The 25,645-nt window shown below is 34.9% G+C and overlaps 1 protein-coding gene across 8 annotated transcripts in view; it reads right to left on the minus strand.

Moving 5' to 3' along the window:
- Window positions 1-1,206: 1,206 nt before the first annotated feature.
- Window positions 1,207-25,645, minus strand: part of kcnip4a (potassium voltage-gated channel interacting protein 4a) — a 314,740-nt gene continuing 290,301 nt past the window's right edge. For 5 of the 8 annotated variants that reach the window (XM_068222786.2, XM_068222788.2, XM_068222785.2 and 2 more), the window contains 6 exons: window positions 11,205-11,274; window positions 8,839-8,909; window positions 6,608-6,715; window positions 4,132-4,236; window positions 3,639-3,701; window positions 1,433-3,432 (listed from right to left, as the gene is read on the minus strand). In XM_068222786.2, coding sequence (XP_068078887.1) covers window positions 3,385-3,432; window positions 3,639-3,701; window positions 4,132-4,236; window positions 6,608-6,715; window positions 8,839-8,909; window positions 11,205-11,274 — 465 coding nt within the window. In that variant the 3' untranslated portion in view covers window positions 1,433-3,384. Of the gene's footprint in view, window positions 3,433-3,638; window positions 3,702-4,131; window positions 4,237-6,607; window positions 6,716-8,838; window positions 8,910-11,204; window positions 11,275-25,645 lie in introns of all 8 variants that reach the window. The other 3 variants (XM_068222787.2, XM_021478058.3, XM_017357141.4) reach the window with 2 other exon arrangements.

A 25,645-nucleotide genomic window follows, 5' to 3' on the forward strand; every position in this document is an offset into this window, starting at 1 on the left:
AGTGGCTAATTCGTACAAATTTCTACGATTGTATTCATATGACAAAAATGGCCGCAAAATCTCACCCTTCATTGGTGGATGAGCAAATAGCAATTAAATCATTGCAATTTATTATTATTATTATTATTATTATTATATTTCATTGTATTTTATTATTGTTTTTGTTTTATATATATATTTTTCTTCTTCTTCTTATTTTTTTTTTTTACATTTTTAATTAAATAAATAAATTAATTAATACATTAATCAAATTAGCCACTAAATCAAAAAGTTAGGAATTGCTGTGAGATTGTGTTGGAACTTTCTGGAATGATTCTGTCGAGATTTAAAGGCTGCCGTGTCACAGGTTTGTACTTATTGACAGAATAAGAAATTTATTAATACTAAATGTTGTGCTTAAAAACACCAGATTATTTACCATGAATTTGTGCTGTGGGATGCATTATAATTTATAGTAAATACTAACATTGTATATATTTGCTATTGTGTGTGTGTGTGTGTGTGTGTGTGTGTGTGTGTGTGTGTGTGTGTRTATATATATATATATATATATATATATATATATATATATATATATATATATATATATATATATATATATAGAAAAGTGCTGTCAAACAATTAATCATGATTAATATATATGTAAATGTATAGCAAAATTATATTTTATACAATATGTGTGTGTATTTATACATCCCAAAGGTGCTCTATTGGATTGAGTTCTGGTGACTGTGGAGGCCATTTGAGTACAGTGAACTCATTGTCTTGTTCAAGAAAGCAGTCTGAGATGATTCACGCTTTATAACATGGATCGTTATCCTGCTGGAAGTAGCCATCAGAAGATGGGGACACTGTAGTCATAAAGGGATGGACATGGCCAGCAACAATACTCGGGTAGGCTGTGGCGTTCGACACGATGCTCAATCGGTACTAATGAGCCCAAAGTGTGCAAGAAAATATCCCCCACACCATTACACCACCACCACCAGCCTGAACCATTGATACAAGGCAGGATGGATCCATCCATCCGCCTCAAGGTTGGACGTGTTGTTGTGGGTTCAGAGATGCTCTTCTGCAGACCTCGGTTGTAACAAGTGGTTGTTTGAGTTACTGTTGCCTTTCTATTAGCTGGAATCAGTCTGGCCATTCTCCTCTGACCTCTGGCATCCACAAGGCATTTGGGCCTATATATATTTTCTCTTTTTTGGACCATTCTCTGTAAACCCTAGAGATGGTTGTGCGTGAAAATCCCAGTAGGTCAGCAGTTTCTGAAATACTCAGACCAGCCCGTCTGGCACCAACAACCATGTCACTTTCATACATACACAAACTTTTATCTTGGATGTGATTGATTGCAATTAATCGTTTCACAGCACTTAAATATATATATATATATATATATGTGTGTGTGTGTTTGAACCATGCTATAGTAGAGAATTTGTGGTGATTCTATTGTGGTAGTTGCTATGGTAAAACAACAACTATTAGTTTTTCAGTTCACTGTGGTCAATATTACAGTAAACAGTTCATTAACAAAGTAAATGCTGTAATACTTACAGTATAATACACTATACAATATTATGGTTCAAAAACATATAGTATTTACTATAAATTACTAGAGTATTTTTTCATGTCTGTAACACAATAGTAACGTACAGTACAATCTTTGCTGAACTTTATGAATTGTTGAAACTTTTAAAGGGATAGTTCACCCAAAAAATGAAAACTTGCTGTTTATTTCCTCACCCTCAGATCATTCTAGATTTAGGTGCCTTTTGTCTTCAGTAGACACTTTTTTTTCAGCTGAAACTGTAATCCTTTGAGGTTTGAATAGTTAAAGTCAATGGCTGCCTCAATATACAGCATCATCAGGGGTCATTCATTCATTTTCCTTCGGCTTAGTCCCTTATTTATCAGGGGTCACCACAGCGGATGCCCTTCGAGCTGCAACCCAGTACTGGGAAACATCCATACACACTCATTCACATACACTATGGCTAATTTAGTTTGTTTAATTGCCCTATAACGCATGTCTTTGGACTGTAGGGGAAACCGGAGCACCCGAAGGAAAAACAAGCCAACACGGGGAGAACATGCAAACTCCACACAGAAATGCCAACTGACCCAGCCGTGACTCAAACCAGCGACCTTCTTGCTGTGAGGTGACAGTGCTAACCACTGAGCCACCGTGTTGCCCTTATTTATCATTTTTATTTATGTATTATTATTATAATTTTTTTACCACATTTTAAAGTAATCTCAATTATTTATTAGTATTAGTATTAATAAATTAGTATTTTTCGATTTAATTACATATATGCTAGCGGTAAGGTTTTATTTAGTTATAACGCTCCAAAACATTAACAAAATCCACATTTTGATAATAATATAAGCCAACTTACAGTCTCTCAGTCAACATGAATAAACGCTTTTGATGACATCACTCTGCACTTCTGCTTCCCGCCAGATTTCCTGACCAATCAAATGCTCTCTAGAATCCGAAGCGAAATGCTAATCCGAAATAGATGCTAAATTATGCTAATCAAGTCTGCTGTGGTCCAGAGACATTAAATAAAGTGCATCTGGCTCAATCTCGCGAGAAAACGTAACTATTTTATGTATTGGCGAAAAAGTGGCTAATTTGAAAAAAACTCATGCAATTTTATTAGTATGAAAATGTACGATTTTTAAAAAAAGGAGGCGTGCCCCCAAAACCCCACCCCTAAACCTACCTTTCATTGGGGATGAACAAATCGTACTCATTTGTATGAACGAAAGCGAATTATTTGTAATTTGTTTGTTCTTTGCAAATTTGTACGAAATATTCGATAATCAAAAAGTTACGAAACTTATGATGTTTTTTGACATAAGACATGACATGATTTATGAATGATTTAAGTTATGACTAGACGCTAAATTCGATTGGGTGTTTTTAAAAGAGAAAGGGGCTTCTAAGTAAGCCCCGCCCACTCTTCTTACTTTATTGGAAATGACATCAACACACTGAATAAAGCTGTGTGTTTCAAGGCACTTCAGAGACCTTTAATGGTAAATATCTCCACCTGAAACAAACCTGAGGGTGAGTCCACTTTCAGCAAATTTTCATTGTATTTATTAATAAATTAATAAACATATAATTCATATAATGGTCAATGTAGAGTATGTAACAATGGCTTCTGGTCGTTTTAGACATTTGTGTGGGAAAGGCTCATGCATGCAATTGAAAAAGAAGAATTTACAACAACAAAAGCAAAAATAACGTTCTTCGTAATTACAAATGTTGTTTTCCGTGAACGAATCGCAGCTAGCACTCAGACATCTGGGTTTGTGGAGTATAAAGGTGTTTATTTATGCGCTGGCCCGCCAACAGAGTCCATACAGATGTTAAATGACGTTCTCAAAAAGCTGCATTGATCTCATGATGTTCTCATCCTGTAAAACACACACACACACATGCGCACACACACACGCGCACACACACACGCACACACACGCACACACACACACACACACACACACACACGCGCACACACAAAGAGGTAAAAACTCACCTGAGGAGACTCAAGTCATTACATAAGAGCCCTTTTCAATAAAGACATTCATGCACAACATCATATTAAAGACAGAAACAGACTTACATTTTGACAGCAGTCTATAAATTCATCTATAGTCACCACTCCATCTCTGTTTTTGTCCATTTTCTGTCCAAACACACACAAAAAAGGGTCAGAGGGTCGACATTTGTGGTATATATATTCATTTAGTTTTAGCCTTTTTTTGCTTCCCAGCAGGCACCTTGATGTCAAAACAACATTGAAAATCATGAATTAAGAAATTGAATTAAAGTCGAATTAACGTCTATTTGACATCCACACATTGATGGCCTTTTGATCAACCAAAATTATTACATTAACCACCAAAATAATGACATTAATACATTTAGTGTCATTACTTTGGTGGAACTAAATGTGTAGACTTTATTAGTTTAATACATAAAAAATAGATGAGAACATTCCGGCTTCATCAATGTACTCTCCAGTAAACACAGAGGAGAAATCCTATTTTCTATTTCAAAAACAATCAATACTTAATAAATTACAGTATATAGAGGGGGAAAAAAATCAATCCCACCTGGAAAAATATCTCCACATGCTGTCGCGGAGTTTCCTCCTTGAGTATGGGATATGTGCATTTCCCCATCATGTCATAGATGGACTTTATGATGTCTAACATTTCCTGTGAAACACAAACAACATGTTTATTGACGTTTTTACATCGTTTATTGATATGTAAGTGTCTTTCTGATAATATTTTATAATGGGGTTCAGTTTGTTACGTTTAGTTGTATTTGGTGTCACAAACTGCCAATGAAAAATATTCTCCAGAACACAGTGCTCTATATCAGTGGTTCCCAAACTTTTTGCTGTGTGCAACCCTTTCTAATAACTACAATAACTACATACACATTTTATTCTCTATACGTGATTAAAATAAAATATAATAAAATAGGTGAATTTAATGGACAAGCTTTTATAAAGTTGACCATTTTCACAGCTTCATGCATAGGTTGTAAATTACAATTTGTAATGCGATTTCTGTTTCTCTCTCTCTCTGTTTTTATCTTTTCTCTTAAAAATATGACATGTGAAGTTCACCCAAGATAAATGCATAAAAATAAAAGAATAAAATGTTCCACCATTACATACATTCTCTCGCGCACCCCTGGTTGTCAGACTGCGCACCCCAGTTTGGGAACCACTGCTCTATATAATGCAAACGTATTGTTACGTTGTGTTAATATTAGGGCCAGACGGAATCTGCGGTCGTTTTTGGCTATTTCTGCTGAGAATTTTGCGGAAAATCTGCAGATTTCTGCGGAATTGTTTTGGGAGTATCATAACTAAAACCTTAATATGTGAACTTTTAAACTTTTATTTATTGTTTAAAATGCAAATCCAATTAAATTCACTTTATTTGGTAAACAAAGCAAGTCTCTCATATAATATCGCTACTAAAAGACAGAAAATATGAATGTACAAAGTGAATTGTACATAAATCAGATGAACATTTTCATATTAGTCAATAATATTACTGTAATTAATTAAAAAACTGAATAAATATAGATTTACACACATTTAGTAAAGTAAATAACAGAACTAATGATGGGCTAAAAATCTGCAGAAATCTGCGCGCGAAGATTCCGTGTGGGCCTAGTTATTATTAACTTGAAATGTTAAATATAAAGTAACAGTATTTAGTCATTTCTTAGTTTGTATCTCCTAGTTTGGCCTTTTTTTTGTTATAATTGCTTTCATCTCAAAATGTAAAATGTTTATACTCTATAATATTAAATATATTATATTTATTTTACTATATATGACTTTATGTATGACTATATTTTAATTCTGACCATTGTTGGTTGTATTTATGCATTCATTCATTCATTCATTCATTTATTCATTCATTTTCTTTTCGGCTTAGTCCCTTTATTTATCCGTAGTTGCCACGGCGAAATGAACCACCAACTTAGCCAGCACATGTTTTATGCAACAGATGCAAAATAGCATACGTTAATGCTTTTAATTTACAGTGGGTTATTTATTAAGTATCTGTACTGTATATTACATGGGCCTGTTGGTTAGAACGGTTCTGCAGTGGTTTACATGTGTCAAATTGTAAAAGTAGACTTAAAAATATAAATAAATAAATAAACAACATCCTACTTATTAATAATAATAATAATAATAATAATAATAATATTATTAAATTTAATTTCTTAATAAACAGCCTTCCCATTTATTTATTTATATGATATATGAGATTAGAATACGCTTTTTGTAAATGATTTTATGTTGTAGAATAGAGTGCGTAATGTTCTCAATAATATATAGAGCAAACACTGGCCCTATATGTGCCATCTACATATATTTCAATTAATATGGAAAGCGAGTGCATGTTTTTACCAAAACTAATATTGGATTTTTTTTTTTAAATGCGTGTGCGTGTAACACAATATCATTTACATATAGAAATGATGGGGTTCTTCTATAAAGAGGTAGTTACTCCACCACGTTTAAAGCATCATTATGGTGTTTTGCACTATAACTAACGTGGCCCAAATGATGGATTTGCGACAGAGAAACTACGTGTTTTTGTAAACACTCGTCACTACATCGATGCATCATATTGTGATAGTCCAGCCGCGAGTTACGTTGTTGTTTGTGAAACACACCCCAGAGCATTATTGGTTGTTACATCCAATCAATTCACACTTTACAATAAGGTTTCAACAGCTAATGTATTCACTGTACTAACAAGAACTAATTATAGACAATACGTGTACAGCATTTATTAATCATAGTTCAACATTAACTAATGAATACATCCAAACCTATGCTTGTTAACATTAGTTAATGCGCCGTGAGTTAACATAAATGGATAACAACTGTATTTTCATTGACTAACATGAACAAATGCTGTAATAAATGTATTGTTTATTGTTTGTTCGTGTGAGTAAATGCATTGACCAATTCAGTGTTACTTCAGATTAATGGATTTTAACAAAAGGAACTCGGTTGTATACTACTTTTCTTCATGCGTACTGTACCTCCTTTGTTATATATCCATCTTTATTAATATCATAGAGGTTAAATGCCCAGTTAAGCTTCTCCTGAACGCTGCCTCGTAAGAGAATGGAAAGACCCATTACAAAATCCTGGAATACAATCAAACACATTGAGAAATCAGTCCAAGAATACAGAATAATCTTGCGTAAATACGTACAGCTGAAGTCAGAATTATTCAAATATTTATGTTTCACACTTTAGCTGATGCTTGATCTTATGCTATTTAAATGATTGAATGCAACATTTAAAACACTGATTTGAGGTTACATGTCTATTATGTGCATAGGAAAAAATACTTTAATAATCACATACACATTTTTTTCTACTCCCTGATGAGAGCAATTCTTTCATGCTCTTCTTTTCACATGAGCAATCAAGATTTTTAATTACCAGAAGTGACGGAAGAAGCCTTAAGCTAAACGACTACAGGACAAGCCAAGGTTTGTTAATAAAAACAAGACGGGGATGCTCTGGTTTGGTTTAATTACTGTATCTCAGAGCAGCAGCGAGGCTTGTTCGAGATTGAAATCCTTGTCATCTGCAAACTAAAGGTTCAGAGTTGCTAAAATGTTTTTTTTATTGTTTTTGTTGTTGTTGTTGTTGTTGTTGTTGTTGTTGTGTCTGCGAGATACAGACTGCACAAGCTTTTGTCATTCAAGACATTTCTGCGACAGGGGTCAACTTGAGGGGAACCTTTTTTTTTCATAACAGCTCAAACTGCGTTTGTTTGTGTTTCAAGAGTTCACACTTAGATATTGCTTGACAACTGTAAGCAGGTTTGGCATGCTGTCCCGGGAGAGAACCCTGAGCTCAGAGATCAGAGTCAATCATATCACGTGCTCCTCTCGAAATTAGTTTGAAAAACTTCACTTAAGCTGATGCATAACATGTAAAAGGCCACTAGCTGGGTTATGTTTTTCAATGTTTGCAGTAAAATAAATAAATCCCTGGGAATTATGGGTAATTTTTCATCAACTTTTAACTGAACATGGCATGGTTGTATTTACAACACTCAGTTGCCAACCCAGGGCCGGCCCGTGGCATAGGCACCATAGGCAAATGCTAAGGGCGCTGTATATCCAGGGGGGCGCCAGAAATGAGCGCGGTTCAGTTGGTTTTGTTTTCGATATTCCTGACACACATTCAGTTATAGACGGCAATAACTCAAAAAACCTCTTACCCTAAAAAGATCTAAAGTGTGTTTCCTACAAAAAGACAAAGCTGGTTATGTTTCACAGCTGTCTTTCTTTTTTTCGATTGACATTACGATCACTGCTCCATTTAAGCCCTCGCAATATGTGTTTAGCCGGGAGAGCTCGCGCTGAGAGGAGCTCTCAGTAAGGGACCGTCAGAAAAGTGCTTCTTCTTTTTTTTTCTGCTCCGCTCAGCTCGAGCTCTCCCTGTTGCAAAGGCTTAAGTGTGTGCGTGTGTGTGTGTTGGTGTGTGTGTTTGTTTGTTTGGTGCTGTCTATGTTTGTGTATGTGTTTAAATGAGAGACAGTGTGGTGCTGTTTGTCTGTGTGTTTATACAGACAGCTTGTTATAGCCTCCCCCCTAAAATATAACACTGTATGGCCCAGTTTCACAAACAGGGCTTAGATTAAGCCAGGACTAGTCCTCAGTTAAATAAGGCTATTTAAGCCACATTTAAAAAAAAAAAATGGCCTTAGAAAAATATATTACTGGTGTGCACCTGGAAACAAAAAATGACACTGATGTACTTTAAGACATCTCCCTGCAAGTTATTTTGAGTTGAGACAGCTCAAACATGCAATTTAATCTTGACTAGTCTTAAACCTTGTTTGCGAAACCGGGGGTTAATGGAAAGCATCGTCAATGCACCGTGATGCACCGAGATATCGAATTGAACCGAATCAAAGGCATGATAATCGTAACCGAACCAAACCATGAGACCAGTATAGGTTCACACCTCTAACGTCCAACCTTGAGGCAGATGGGCTACAGCAGCAGAAGACCAGACCGGGTGCCACTCCTGTCAGCTAAGAACAGGAAACTGAGGCTACAATTCCCACAGGGTCGACAATAGACGATTGGAAAAATTGGAGTCTAGATTTCTGCTGCGATATTCAGAATTCGGAAGAAAAAATATTATTATTGGATTATAATTATTGGAAAATATTTGAAAAAGAAAAAAGAGCTAATAATTGTGACTTCAGCTGTGTATGTGCCTGATGTTCGTTATTAGTTCTTACCTCAAAGCTGACCGAGCCGTTGTGATCTGTGTCGAATGCGTTGAACAGAAAATGTGCATACGTCGATGCATCTGAAAAATAAAAGAGGAACTGCTCAGCTCAGTCACCGCAATGTCATTAACTCATCCCGCAGCTTATTCTGCTCAATAACAAAGCAAATGCATAAGCTTAGCACAGACTATGATCTATTATACTATAAATAATACAAGCAGCGTGTGTATGTGAATGGTCTGGAATGAGAAGAGCCTCGTGAGGGAGATTTGTCACAATCCCTGACAAATAATGATGCGCAAACACATAATTAGAAAACCACTCGTCTGACTGTACAGTGGCACAAATCATGTGAGTCAAAAGAGAGGAACCACTACAGAAAGACCTCCATTCACAACAATGAGAGAGTGTGTGATTTGTGAGTATGTGTGTGTCTGAAATGTTTGGTGTTATGTAGTTGCTGCATAAAATAAAATAATATAATATAATATACTACAATATAATATAATATAATATAATATAATATAATATAATATAATATAATATAATATAATACAATATAATATAATACAATATAATATAATATAATATAATATAATATAATATAATATAATATAATACAATATAATATAATATAATATAATATAATATAATATAATATAATACAATATAATATAATATAATACAATACAATAAAATATAATATAATATACTACAATATAATATAATATAATCAGTAAGTCACAGTATGTATACATACTTCAACTAATCAGTTTTCATGCTGTTCAGCCTTTTAATCTTAAAATGTGAGCAAAATCGCCTTTGTTGTCTTCACTTTAGACATTACGCTAGAGAATCATTCAAATGCTAGCTCTAAAGTGACGTTTGTGAATCATTAGCTTCAGATGCGAATGAAAGACAGAAAAAAAGTAGTTCCTCTTACAAAAGGATATTGAGACTCTACATGTTTGATTGCCTTTTTTATACACACGATTATGTCGTCGAACTGTTGTATAAATGTAATATAAAATTCGTAGCAGTGCAATATGGATGTATATTGTCACTTGTGCCAACGCACGCCTCCCACCAGTGCTGATATAGAGCCATATCGCACTATTACTCGTATAATATTCTCATATATTATATTATATTATTTTATATTATATTATATTATATTATCTTATATTATATAAAATCTTATGCTTTAGTATACTATAAAAAGTAAAAATTATAAAACACTAAACTGAATCATAATTAATAACTGTAATGTTTGCTTCATATTTCTGAGATTTTATCTGATTTTTATGACTGTATATTATATTACAAAATTTATAAAAAAGACTTTATAAATTTTTTCTTTTATAACATTACATTATATTATATTATATTATATTATATTATATTATATTATATTATATTATATTATATTACAAAATCAGTTATGAGTACATTATAAAAAGGACAAATAATTATGATGAATATCTCATAATTGCAACGTTTGCATCATATTTACTTATGACTAATGTTATTATAATTATATACTTTTTTATTATATATTTATATATAATTTATAATTAACATATATTTATATATATATATATATATATATATATATATATATATATATATATATATATACATACATACATACATACATACATACATACATACATATATATATATTTAATTTTATTTAACATTTTTTTAAGCGTAAACATGATTTAATAAGTCTATGCAAACATTGTGTATTTTTACAGAAAAAAATCATAGACTTTCGACCAAACTCATATTTACTTAGATGTGTTACTTCACACTTCTGCGTGATTATTTCCAGACTTTACCTGAGTGAAAATTGTTTATCAGAATCTCCAATACCAACAAAAAATCAAATACAACATAAATGTTAGTTTATTTTATTTATATTAGTTTGTGTTCATATTCACAGCACACAACACAAGTATAAAGGAAACTCATTCATTCATTTTCTTTTTCGGCTTAGTCCCTTTATTAATCTGGGGTCGCCACAGCGGAATGAACCGCCAACTTATCCAGCATATGTTTTATGCAGCAGATGCCCTTGCAGCTGCAACCCATCAAAGGGAAACACCCATACACACTCAATTACACACATACACTACGGACAATTTAGCTCACCCAATTCACCTATAGCGCATGTCTTTGGACTTGTGGGGGAAACCAGAAACCCACGCATACGGGGAGAACTTGCAAACTCCACACAGAAATGCCAACTGACCCAACCGAGGCTCGAACCAGCGACCTTCTTGCTGTGAGGTGAAAGTGCTATTCACTGCACAACCGTGCAGCCCTATAAAGGAAACCGTTAAAGATAATCTATGAGTTGAAATGACACTCACCTCCCTGTGGGAAAAACTGAGCGTAAATTTCCTTAAATGTGTCTTCATTGACCACACCACTGGGACACTCCTGAAAACACACACAACAGACACTTCCATCACAATCTGAAAAGATATATACAGCATATGCATGTACATACAAATAGAAAAACGGCATCGTTTCTGAGCAATAAACGTATCTTGCATAGTGTGATGCATACAAATGTGTTTGATAAATGAAAGCGTGAAGCAGCAGATAAACACACTGTACTGGAAGTGCACTGAACGCAACAATAGCACATTATATCTCTCCTTCATTTCAAATAAATGAGCTCAGAGGCTTCATGTCAGACTTTATATTCTTCCAGGGAGATGTGAGATCATATAAACCTCAAATATGATCGGACTATTATTCAACACTGATGTCTGCATGTTGTTTGTTCAATATTATTTGATGACCTGCACTGAAAATGATGCGACCTTCTCAAAATGACAGAACAATGGTGCAATCTGCCATGTTTGCCCGATGAAATGCTCTTAGATGTTTTGCTTTAATAAACTCGTTAATGTGCGTTTCTTCAGAAATAATAATTGAACACATACGTTGTCTCTGAACATCGGCGGTGCAGTTTCTTTATTACTCTTCTTAAGGGAGTTGCGGTGGCTGATATCCAAGATGTTTGTTGAACTGAAACTTATTGTATTACTCTCAGGATTGCAGCAAAAATAATAGATGCTGTTATCCGAATCCGAATCAAAATCAAAATCAGAATCATACTTATTGAGAGTACATGTAGAAGGAAATCTGTCATGGTGAATTGGTGCCTGACTAACACAACATACATTTTTGTCATTTAATAATAATAATAATAATAATAATAATAAAAATAATAATAATAATAATAATAATTAGAGATTTAAAAATAATTCCATATAATATAATAATAAACAATGAGACAATACGTAGTTATCATACTATAGTAAAGTACTTTAATTAATTTGTTGTGGTAATTCTGTTGTTACTATGGTAATGCAAAAACTACAGTAATACTAAGAATTGACCCTGTAGTTATTGTAGTTTCTACAACTGTAGGGTATAATATAATACAACACATTAACAGTTTGTTACTGTCAACCATGCACGTGCACACATAGGGCTCAACCTGTGCAGTGCACATGCCCTTTTTAGTCTTCAAAATTTCATCCTGCACATGCCCCTTAAACAGTCTCTGCACGGTTCTGCTGTCAACTCTGTTTCTGCCAACTCTGTTACTGTTAATTCTGTTACTGTCAACTATGTTACTTTTAACTATGTTGTTCTCTTTTTTCTGTCAACTCTGCTGTTATCTGTTACTGTCAACTCTGTTATTGCAAACTCTGTTGTTGTCTATTACTGTCAAATCTGTTACTGTTAACTCTTTCAACTCTGTTGTTGTCTGTTACTGTCAACTCTGTTACTGTCAACTCTGTTGTTGTCTGTTACTGTCAACTCTGTTACTGTCAACTATGTTGTTGTCTGTTACAGTCAACTCTTGCTGTCAACTTGGTTACTGTCAAATCTGTTGTTGTTTGTTACTGTCAACTCTGTTAATGGTAACTCTGTTATTGTTAACTCTGTTACTGTCAACTCTGTTACTGTCAACTCTGCTACTGTTAACTCTGTTACTGTCTGTTACTGTCAACTTTGTTATTGTTAACTCTGTTATTGTTAACTCTGTTATTGTTAACTCTGTTACTGTCAACTCTGTTACTGTTAACTCTGTTATTGTTAACTCTGTTATTGTTAACTCTGTTACTGTCAACTCTGTTACTGTCAACTTTGTTATTGTTAACTCTGTTACTGTCAACTCTGTTACTGTCAACTCTGTTACTGTCTGTTACTGTCAACTCTGTTACTGTCAACTCTGTTGTTGTCTGTTACTGTCAACTCTGTTACTGTCAACTATGTTGTTGTCTGTTACAGTCAACTCTTGCTGTCAACTTGGTTACTGTCAAATCTGTTGTTGTTTGTTACTGTCAACTCTGTTAATGTTAACTCTGTTATTGTTAACTCTGTTACTGTCAACTCTGCTACTGTTAACTCTGTTACTGTCAACTCTGTTACTGTTAACTCTGCTACTGTTAACTATGTTACTGTCTGTTACTGTCAACTTTGTTACTGTTAACTCTGTTATTGTTAACTCTGTTATTGTTAACTCTGTTACTGTCAACTCTGTTACTGTTAACTCTGCTACTGTTAATTATGTTACTGTCTGTTACTGTCAACTTTGTTACTGTTAACTCTGTTATTGTTAACTCTGTTATTGTTAACTCTGTTACTGTCAACTCTGTTACTGTTAACTCTGCTACTGTTAACTATGTTACTGTCTGTTACTGTCAACTCTGTTACTGTTAACTCTGTTATTGTTAACTCTGTTATTGTTAACTCTGTTACTGTCAACTCTGTTACTGTTAACTCTGTTATTGTTAACTCTGTTATTGTTAACTCTGTTACTGTCAACTCTGTTACTGTTAACTCTGTTATTGTTAACTCTGTTATTGTTAACTCTGTTACTGTCAACTTTGTTATTGTTAACTCTGTTACTGTCAACTCTGTTACTGTCAACTCTGTTACTGTCTGTTACTGTCAACTCTGTTACTGTCAACTCTGTTACTGTTAACTCTGTTATTGTTAACTCTGTTACTGTTAACTCTGTTATTGTTAACTCTGTTATTGTTAACTCTGTTACTGTTAACTATGTTATTGTTAACTCTGTTATTGTTAACTCTGTTACTGTTAACTATGTTACTATCAAATCTGATACTGTCAACTCTGTTATTGTTAACTCTGTAACTGTCTGTTGCTTTCTGTTACTCTCAATTATGTTACCGTCAACCCTGTTACTATCAACTCTGTTATTGTCTATTACTACCAACTCTGTTACTGTCTGTTACTGTCAACCCGATTAATATCAACTCTGTTATTGGTAACTATGTTACTGTCTGTTACTCTCAACTCTGTTACTGTCAACCATGTTATTGTCAACTCCTTTACTGTCTGTAACTCAACTCTGTTACTGTTGAATGTTGCTGTATATTACTGTTAACTCTGTTGCTGTCAACTCTGCTACCGTCAACTTTGTTATTGTCTGTTACTATCAACTGTTATTGTCAACTCTGTTACTGTCAACTCTGTTAAATGCTCTATATTACATTTCAACATTATGCAGTATGTGTGTGTGTGTGTGTGTACCCCCCCCCCATCTCTCTCCAAACTGAACATTATATTTGGTAACCCATATATATTTATACGACACAATGATTACAGATTAAACTTTAAGACCTGCATTCATCAGTCCTTTATTAGCCACTTCCAGCATTCCTCATGTGCTTCCCTTGCAATGATAGATCAGTGAAAACAAAGTGAAATCACATCTTTAACAATACCTCTCCCTTGACGACAGATACAAAAGCAATAAAAGCAACTAATGTCTCTGTCGCAGGGAAACGCCGGCACTTTCTAATTTGTAGCATTGGATGTATTGTTTTAATTCACATGTTTGTACCGAAAGAACAGAGAAGTCTAATGTTCTTTTAACTAGTTTACTGAAAGCACGACGCCAGATTCTGACATCTATAAAACATTCAGCTTTATAAGGAGAAACAGATGAGCTGTAGCTTTATTATCGTATTCATCCTGCCTGCTGCGATTTAAAGTGAGTGATAGAAGTGTCATTTCTGTTGACATTCTGCGCATTTATGTGATGGAGACAAAACATCGCGCATCCATAGCAGAAAAGAAAGACAAATCTGATGTTTATGTCGCTTTGTGCTTATTTTGAGCGTCATCAACTGCTTTAACGTGACTTTTATTATGTGAAATGGGTCCTAAGCATTTATGATTTCAAAATATATTGTGACTATTAAGAATTATTATGGATTCTCTTTAAGAAATGAACAATTGTAAGGCGCCAGCCACATTTCTAAAAGCCGGAAGAGTGTCATTTGAACCGCAGGATTCAGATTAGATTATATAGTAGAAATGGCTATTTTCTAAATGATTGTTGTTGCTTTGTCCAATGGTTTGGCAATTGCGGTAATTATGAAAAGTGCTTTTAAATGTATCTATTTCAAGCAAGGTAATTGCAGAAAATTGCTTAGTTGTCCTTAATCCACTTATCCAAGAAAGATTTCTGCTGTTTTTTTTTTTTTTTGCCTAAATCATCCATTTCATTTAAGTGTTGAGACAAACCCTATTATGGGTTTTTGAAAATTACCTTCCAACGGTGTGTAACAAAGCTCTAAGTGAATGAAAACATCTGGCTGAGGCTAAAATCTGAGGCCCTGTTTACACTAGTGCATTTTAGTTTTAAAACGGCGTTTTAGATCAAAAACGATCCGCGTCCACACTAGCGTTTCACCTGGTGTTTCTGAACATATCTCCGTCCACACTACGCCACCAAAAACGTACATCACATGACCATTCGCGCACTCTGGGCATGCGCGTTCTAGTATAAACAGAAAGCATGCGTCTCGCTCGGCATTTGGTTATTGTAAGTCAACAAACGCCGGTGGAACAATGAACACGATGGCAGAGAAAGCAGAAGAGGTATTTTTGTGGACAGACGATGAGGTCGAGTTGTTACTAAACGTAACAAATGAATAACTGCACAATGGCACCTAAAACAGACAATAGTGCAAACAACGCTTCCATTTCTGTGTCCATGCTGTTGTTTACAGTGAAGGCTGGTCTGCTGTCTTCCGGTAGCGTTAAAGTTATGTGTTATGTTCATGTGATAGGGGCTTGACGAATAAGGGAAAGATATGCAATGACACAAAAGCCCCAATCAGGTAGCGAATCTCAGCAGCCCCGCCTCCATATTCAGATGTCTCTGTTTTCCCCCATCCACACTGATACGGAGCAGCAGCGTTTCAGAATGAAAACGGCCTCTCCAGTGTTTCCAAAACGCTCCGTTTTCAGCACTCGAAAATTTTGGCGTAGTGTGGACGGATGGCGTAACGGTAGCAAAACGTATGCGTTTTCAAACTAAAACGCATTAGTGTAAACGGGGCCTAAAGCTGCTCCTTGTCTTATAGCTCTATAGTCAAATAAAAGAATTGACCCAGAGTCCTTTAAACTATTCACCATTATTTTGAAACTTTATCCAAAAAACTGAAGCTCCTCTTTCTCAAACATGGTAACAGATTGTGATTACAGTAATATAATAAGAAACACTTTCTACATGTTTATTATATCTTAACATTTACTCTCAAAGAAGAGTTTGAGACTTTTTTTATTAGATATACTGTAGTCTATCTGTTAGAAAAATAATTAATTGCATAAATCTTAATACAAACACTGAGTGTTTTTTAGGGTTTTAAAATGTGTAAAGTTTCATTCCCTTAGTTAAAGTATTTTCTTCTTTGTTACTTAAAAATATATATATCTATAACACTTGAATGCATAGATACATTTTCTGAAGGATCATGTGACACTGAAGACAACTTTAGTAAAATTCAACTGTACTATCACAATTAAATTTAATATTGATTGATTATTCAGTTAACATGCTATATGCAGCACTTAAATAAAAATACAAGCATACAATAATGAAAAAAATTATATTATGCAGAAAAAAGTTTGAGCTGTTTGAGCAATTTTGGGAAATTTTGCTCTAGTAGATCAATAAAGGTCATGCAAAATAATCTGTTGACAGTGGATTTTACCAACAACTAAGTTTATTCTTATAAGTAATGGTTGCATTTGTAAGATAAAATAAAATAAAAGTAAATAAAATTAAATAAAATTAAACAAAAAAACAAACAAACAAATAAATAAATCTTCATACAGACTTTTACTATGCTGCACTATATAATAAATAAATATGATATTTCATTCATTCATTTTCTTTTTTCAGCTTAGTCCCTTTATTAATCTGGGGTCCCCACAGCAGAATGAACCGCCAACTTATCCAGCAAATGTTTTACGCTGCGGATGCCCTTCCAGCTGCAACCCATCTCTGGGAAAAATCCATACACACTCATACGCTACAGACAATTTAGCCTACCCAATTCACCTGTACCACATGTCTTAGGACTGCGGGGGAAACCAGAGCACCCAGAGGAAACCCACGCAAACACAGGGAGAACATGCAAACTCCACACAGAAACATCAACTGACCCAGCTGAGGCTCGAACCAGCGACCCTTTTGTTGTGAGGCGCTACCTACTGCACCACTGCATCGCCATGAAACATGATATTTGCTTTGCATAATAAATAAAATAAAATAAAACAAACAAAAAATAAATAAATAAATCTTCCATTTAGTCTTTTTATATAATAAATATATTTAATAAATATAATTAATATTTGTTTTAAATAAATAAATAAATAAATAATTAAATAAAATAGAAAAAATGTCCCTCATTAAATTTTTTGTTGCGCTATATAACAAATAAAATAAATACATACAATATTTGTTTTATAAAATAAACAAAAACTAAATAAATAATAAAACAAACAAATAAGTAAATAAAATAAAAAATCTCCATTCACTTTTTGCTTTGAAAAAAATAAATATATTGAATATCTGTTTTATATAATAAATAAACAAAACAAACAAAATAAAGAAATGAAAAAAAAACATAAAAAATAAATAAAAATAAATAAATCACCATTTAGACTTTTCCTTTGCTGTGCTATATAATAAATATATTTAATATTTGTTTTAAACAAACAAGATAAAATAAAATAAATCTCTCCTCCACTCAGACTTTTTTTCTTTGCTCTGTTTTCCACGAGTTGAATTAGCAGTGAACTGAAAGCAAAACATGCCAGAGATCCTCTGATTGCGCTGAACTCTCATGCTTCAGTAAGCTGAAAACATCTCTTCATTACAGCGTGCGCATCTTAACCGTGTTAATGAACCTGCAGGCTTGATAACGTTGAGAAGAGTTTGGCACTGACGCTTTTGCGAAGAAAGCCACGCGTGTCTCTTTAAAGGTAATTATACGGCTTTCCCTCAGGAGACACTGGATGACAGCAACACGAAACAATCCTTTTTAATTAAGCAGAGCTCACTGAAACAACATACACACACACACACACACACACACACACACACACACACACGCACACTGCTGTTTTTAATGTCAGACATGTGAAGTGCTGGATTAGACCAAAACAACTGCTTTCATGTTTTCCAGAGCCTGAGGTAATTGGTGGTGCCGAGGACACTTTTCACACCGGGTTTGATTATTTATGAAAACTCTGAATGGAGACCGGTGGGTACCTCAACATTTAAATGTGGGTGTCATGATAATAGTAAAGGAGCATTTGGGAATGTTAAGTGGAGTTTCAGTTTCAGTATTCCTGTCATACCGACTGTGCACCCGCTTCGAATGTTATCACTTGATTGAATGGGCGTTATCATTAGTGGTTATCAGCTGATAGATATGGGCCGGTAGTGGCCTTCTGCGCCTACTGGTAGACTCAGAAGGCTGTTATCATCCATCGACATGGTTAATCAGCTATACTAATATAGAAGACTCCAGATGCAGATCTGTTAACTTCCGGCTGCAGCCGTATGCAATCAATAGCTAATTAACCATGTGGATGAATGATAACCTAAGCAACTTGAGCCTACTGGTAGGTGCAGAAGGCCCCTAATGGCCCATATCTTTCAGCTGATAATCACTGATAACGCCAATTCAATTTAATTTAATTGAATTTATTTTTAATTTAATTTAATTTATTATTAATTTTTTTTTTCAGAAAAAAATCAAGGAATTAAAATTCAAAATTCATGCATAAAGTTAATTTGTTCTAATAAGATATTTATTTGCTTAAGATATTATTTTTATAGATTAAGATGTTTATTTTTATTATTTATTTGTTTATTTATTTTGTTTGTCAGATTTAATTTATAATAGAAAACAAATGTTATATATTTATTATATAGCAGAGCAAAAAAATCTGAATGGAGGACAATTATTATCACATTTTATTTTATTTATTTATTAATGTTATATTTTTTATTTTTAAATTACATTTTTAAATAATTGAATTGAATTGAATTGAATTTTCAAATTCTGGGAAAAAAATCTGTTCACACCACATTTTCCAGAAGAACAAAAAAAAAATATATATATATATATATATCAAGAAAATGCAAGAGCGTGATGATCGATGGGTTTTGTTTCATTTTTTATAAGATGCAATGAAATGTGTGTATTGGTTGAATATTTCTGGATGGATACTATAAAAATTAAATAAACAAAAGTTTACTAAATCCAATATAGGTTTAATTTAGTTTTTGTTTCACATAAATTTTCAGATAATACATTTTGTAATAAACTGGAGCAGGGCTCAAACGCTTTACTAACAGGCAAAGGGGTTGAGACAGGTGGCAAACAATTAAAAATAGTAAGTGAGTAACTGAGTATATATATATAGTTGAAGTCAGAATTATTCGCCTCCCATTTAAATTTTTTTCTCTTTTTTAAATATTTCCCAAATGATGTTTAACAGAGTAAGCAAATGTTCACAGTATGTCTGATAATATTTTTTCTTCTGGAGAAAGTCTTATTTGTTTTATTTTGACTAGAATAAAAGCCGTTTTTAATTTTTAAACACCTTTTTAAGGACAAAATTATTAGACCCTTTAGGCAATTTTTTTGCGATACAGAACAAACCTTTGTTATACAATAACTTGCCTAATTACCCTAACCTGCCTAGTTAACCTAACCTAGTTAAACCTTTAAATGTCACTTTAAGCTGTATAGAAGTGTCTTAAAAATATCTAGTCAAATATTTTTTACTGTCATCATGGCAAAGATAAAGTAAATCAGTTATTAGAGATGAGTTATTAAAACTATTGTTTATGTGTTAAAAAAAGCGTTTTCTGTTAAACAGAAAATTGGGAAAAAATAAACAGGGGGGCTAAAAGTTCTGAATATATATATATATATATATATATATATATATATATATATATATATATATATATATATATATATATATATATATATATATATATTCAATGGCCACTTAATTAGGTACACCTTACTAGTAGTGGGTTGAACCTCCTTTTGCCTTCAGAACTGCCTTAATCCTTCCAAGAATAAATTCAACAAGGTACTGGAAACATTCCTCAGAGATTTTGCTCCACATTGACATGATAACATTACGCAGTTGCTGCATATTTGTCAGCTGCACATTCATGATCCGAATCTCCCATTCACCACATCCCAAAGGTGCTCTACTGGATTGAGCTCAGGTGGCTGTGGAGGCCATTTGAGTACAGTGAACTCATTGTCATGTTCAAGAAAGCAGTCTGAGATGATTCACGCTTTATGACATGGCGCATTATCCTGTTGGAGTAGCCATCAGAAGATGAGTACACTGTGGTCATAAAGGGATGGACATGGTCAGCAACAATACTCAGGTAGACTGTGGCGTTGACATAATGCTCAATTGATACTAATAGACCCAAAGTGTGCCAAGAAAATCTTTTTTTTTTATGTGGAATAGGAAGTTTAGCCTCTTTATGTCCAAAATAATATTCTCAGGGGATAAGACGAGGATGAACTAAATATGTTAAAACACATCAACTACTGTAACTTACATCTAAGAGTATAGTAGTCAGATCTGTTCCAGAAAGCAAGATAAATACAGATTTCTCCAGGCTCTAAACACTTACCTCAACATTTTAAGTGTGCTCAGCAGACATTATGTCGACTTCATCGCTTTACTCTGATAGAAATAGGACACAGCGAGTTCATCAGGAAGTCGAGCGTTTATGAAGCCTTAACACTGAAGATCTAGATATATACGCATTTATGCTGTACAGTAAATCCATTAAAGCGAGACTGAATCCTTTTTTTTTACCATGCCAGCAGATTGAAAGTGTTTCTGAGAGTGTCACTGACAGAATGTGTTTTGTTGAAGAATGTAAAAGCTTGATGTGCGCATAAATCCCTCCAGTATTAAAGCGTGTTGTGTTGTTTCCAGCTGCTCCACACACAGCACAGGGAATACAGTCATGAGCGACGCCACAGGCTGCTCTCACACACTTTCCGTTTTACTGCTCATATTTTTGTCATGTACTGTTACATGTGCGTGTAGTATAAAAATCACACTTTATTTTAAGGTACAATCTTTGCTATTAATGAATTATTAAGTAAGACTTTCAGCTCAATAAACGACTAATTATCTGCCTATTAATAGTTAGTAAGTAGTTGGGTTAAGGTATTGGGCAGGATAAGGGATGTGAAATAATATCATACTTTATCAGGAATAATTAGCCAACATCGTATTATTAGGCAGGGAATCAGTCGGTGGTTATTAGTGGGAATTCACACTTTAACTAAAGTGTTAACAGATCCTGCAGTTGTACAGTCCAGTGTTGGCAGGCACATGCACACATAGGGCTCAACCTGTGCTGTGCACATGCACCTTATAGTCTTGGATGTAAAGTGCCCTTCCAAAGTTATCTGAAGTGCCCCCGTGAGACACCCCCCCCTCCCCTCTTCAGTTTGCGACAATAATACTGACTTCAACTGTATATATAATTATATAACTCATATTATATATAACTTGTATAACAACCAATTTAATAAATGTAATTAGTTTTGCTGCATAAAAGGGCAGTGGCGCCTGCAGCCGTACGACTGTACGCACTGTGCGTACCTAAAATGAGAGGACGGGAATTAATGCCGCTTTTTGTTTATTTATTTATTTGTGACATAATTTAAATTGATTATTAAACGGTATACACTACCGCTGCCTGCTTTTCCACTATCGTGCCAAATCGTTCTGAGAACACTTGGGGTTACGGTTGTTTCTCCACTGAGGACTGCGGGAGAGAACTTTACCAACAGCTGCATGCACTGCTGAAAGACTTTTTTTTTTCTGCTGTGCATCGAATAAAGACAGGCTTAACATTATTGATGTTCAAAATCCTATAGCTACATACTTTATCCATGAAACACGAACTTGCAGACTCTTTAAACAATGAGGAAATAACTGCACTTCAGTCAAGCCAGACGTCTTGTTTTGTAATTTAATGCCGGCTATACCCCCCGAAGGACGGTTACGGCGTGTTGAGATATCGAACGTCACCCGAGAAAGTCTAATCTTTCATTACTTTATTGGGGTTGTGTTTGAAAGCTTTAGCGGCAGTGTAGCTGTTCAAGGTACTGTTGTATGAGTTAAATTATAGCCTATGCACCAAAAAAAACAGTTAAATTTAATGAATAAATATATGGATTCTTAAATGTCGGTATAGTTTTTTACTCAAAAATAATAATAAAATGTTTTATAAAAATAAAAATGAGCAATTTTATTATTATTATTATTATTTTTACGATTCAGTTAAATAATTTATTGGAGCATTTAACATGTTTCTGTGTTTTTTTGTTTTGTTTTTTTCTCTGTGATCTTTAATACATACTGGGTAGCTGCGCAAAATATTTTCTAAAATGTCAATCAGGATTTTGTCTATGGCTTTAATTATGAAGACAATAAAATAGTAAAACTAATAAAATTAAATTATAAAAATACAAAGATAAAAATAGCAGAATTTTGCTAAATTATTAAAAAAAATATTCGTTTTTATTGTACTTAATGCATTCATTATTTAATGTTTGAATACTGAAATAACAGCCATCAGAAGGCGGCAGGGCGGTGCTGGATTTGTGCGTACCTTAGAATGAAATCCTGCAGGCGCCCCTGTAAAAGGCTGTTACTCCGGTTTTACATCGCATGAGTGGTGCGTATTTTATCGGTGTGCATGTAAACAACCGGGATTCATACCAGGAGCGAGTGAGCAGCGTGTGAGGTGCGTTGGAATGGTTCTTTGCGTGCATGCGTCAGTTTGGTTACACCAGTGTTGTTTCAGTTGCACATAGAGTAGCAAATTTGCACGTGCAAAATACGGCAAATGTCAATGTATAACGAAGGCATGTCTAAACTCGGTACTGGAGGGCCGGTGTCCTGCAAAGTTTAGTTGCAACCCCAATCAGACACACCTGGGCTAGCTAATCAAGCTCTTACTAGGCTTTCTAGAAACATCCTTGCAGTTCCCTGCTGAAAAATCCAGCTTAAACCAGCCTAGGCTAGTTGGCTGGTTTTAGCTGGTTGACCAGGCTGATTTTAGAGGGGTTTTGGCCCTTTCCAGGCTGGTTTCCAGCCTGGTCTTAGCTGGTCAGGCTGGAAAATGACCAGCTAAATCCAGCTAAAACCAGCTTGACCAGCCTGGTTTAAGCTGGACATAGCTGGTTTTGGCTGGGCTCACAGATGGCTAGGCTGATCAAGCTGGTTTTAACTGGTCATCTCCCAGCCTGACCAGCTAAGACCAGGCTGGAAATGGCTGGAAACCAGCCTGGAAATTGCCAAAACCCCTCTAAAACCAGCCTGGTTGACCAGCTAAAACTAGCCAACCAGCCTAGTCTGGTTTAAGCTGTTTTTTTCAATAGGGGTGTGTTAAAGCAAGTTGGAGCTAAAATCTGCAGGACACCGGCCCTCCAGGACTGAGTTTGGACACCCCTGGTGTAACGTGTTTATTCTGGGATGACTCTAAATTAATATTTGCATAAAGTAAATCGAATATCAAAGCTTTTACTTGGGCACATTTTTTTTTTTTTTGCACCATCTCCCCGTGCCCCCAGCAAAACGTGCCACCCTGGGGGATCGCCCATATTGCCCATTCCTAAATCCGCCACTAGCTACATTTTAGATGAACGTTTTACCTAATTCAGCAACGAAGCAAAGAACTACGAGTAGTTTAATCAGCACAGTGATTCTCAAATTAACATACTTTCAATCAGTTTTTAATTTTGCCTGTCTGATATAAAACACCAGGCTGAGAACTGTAGAGTAATAAAACAGATATGTCTGTGCGCTGAATAAAAGAACAAACTAAGCTAAACATGAATATCTTCGTCCTTTGAAATACATAAAAGCACGCTAAAGGATGAAGAGAAAAGGGTTTCCAATGGCAAGGGTCTGACTATAACTATTATGGACACAAGCGACTATTATTCATGCTCTTTGTGCATTTTCGGCTGTAATCAGGATAATAGTGAAACCATTGTGGACCGACAAAACAATGGATCAAAACAAGCCAGACTTTCCCACATGACACGCTTGATGAGGAGTTGCAGATTTACAATAGGTATTGCGTATGCGAGTCTGTGAAGTTCAGGAGATCATAGGATGGTCGATTCAATATTTTAGCTTCAGAGGGGCTCACGTGCCCTCGGCGTGCCCTTTGCTCAGCTCTTTACGACTACAGCATCAAAGTGTGGAGGAATCTGAGGGCTTATGCGGCATTTGGGACAGGACCCATGACAGCGATTAATTAAATCTGAAGGATCTTAGCAATTAGTCATAAATCAAGGATGGAGAAACATAAAGTGGAATTGCCAGCTGAATTTGAAGTCATCGTTTTATTTAATCTGTTTATTATTTATTCTGATTGTCTGGTGTTTATTGCATTACAGGGCATCCGTAAATTATTCATAGCACTTCTACTTTTTCCACATTGTGGAATGGATTAAGTTAGTTTATTTCCTCAACATTCTACACACAATACCCCATAATGGCAATGTGAGAAAACAGTTTTTAAATTTGTTACACATTTATTAAAAATAAAAAGCTGAAAAATCACATGTACATCAGTATTCACAGCCTTTGCCGTTGAGCTCAGCTACATTCTGTTTCCACTGAGCATTCTTGAGATGTTTCAGCGGCTTCATAGGAGTTCACCTGTGGTCAATTCAGTTGATTGCACATGATTTGAAAAGGCATACACCTGTCTATATCAGGTCCCAGGGTTGACAGTGCATGTCAAAGCAAAAACCAAGCATGAAGACAAAGGATTTGTCTGTAGACCTCTGAGACAGGATTGTCTCGAGGCACAAGGCTGAGGAAGTTTACAGAAACATTTTTGCTGCTCTGAAAGTTCCAGTGAGCACAGCGGCCTCCATCATCCATAAGCGGAGGATGTTTGATACCACCAGGACTCTTCCTAGAGCTGGCCGGCCATCTAAGCTGAGTGATCAGGGGAGAAGAGCCTTAGTCAGGAAGGTGATCAATAACCTGATGGTCATTCTGCCTGAGCTCCAGTGTTCTTTTGTGGAGAGAGGAGAACCTTACAGAAGGACAACCATCTGTGCAGCAATCCACCAATTATGCCTGTATTGTAGAGTGGCCAGACAGAAGACACTCCCCACTTGGAATTTTACTGGAAGATTAGTCAGGATAGAAGGAAAGATGAATGCAGCAATGTAAAGAGACATCCTGAATGAACACCTGCTTCAGAGTGCTCTTGACCTCAGACAGGGGGACGGTTCATCTTCCAGCAGGACAATGACCCAAAGCCAAAATATCAATGGAATGGCTTCACAACAACACTGTGAATGTCCCTAAATGGCCCAGCCGGAGCCCAGACCTAAATCTTATTGAACATCTCTGGAGAGAT

This window comes from Danio rerio, chromosome 7 (genome assembly GCF_049306965.1).
Source record: "Danio rerio strain Tuebingen ecotype United States chromosome 7, GRCz12tu, whole genome shotgun sequence".
Lineage (NCBI taxonomy): Eukaryota > Metazoa > Chordata > Actinopteri > Cypriniformes > Danionidae > Danio > Danio rerio.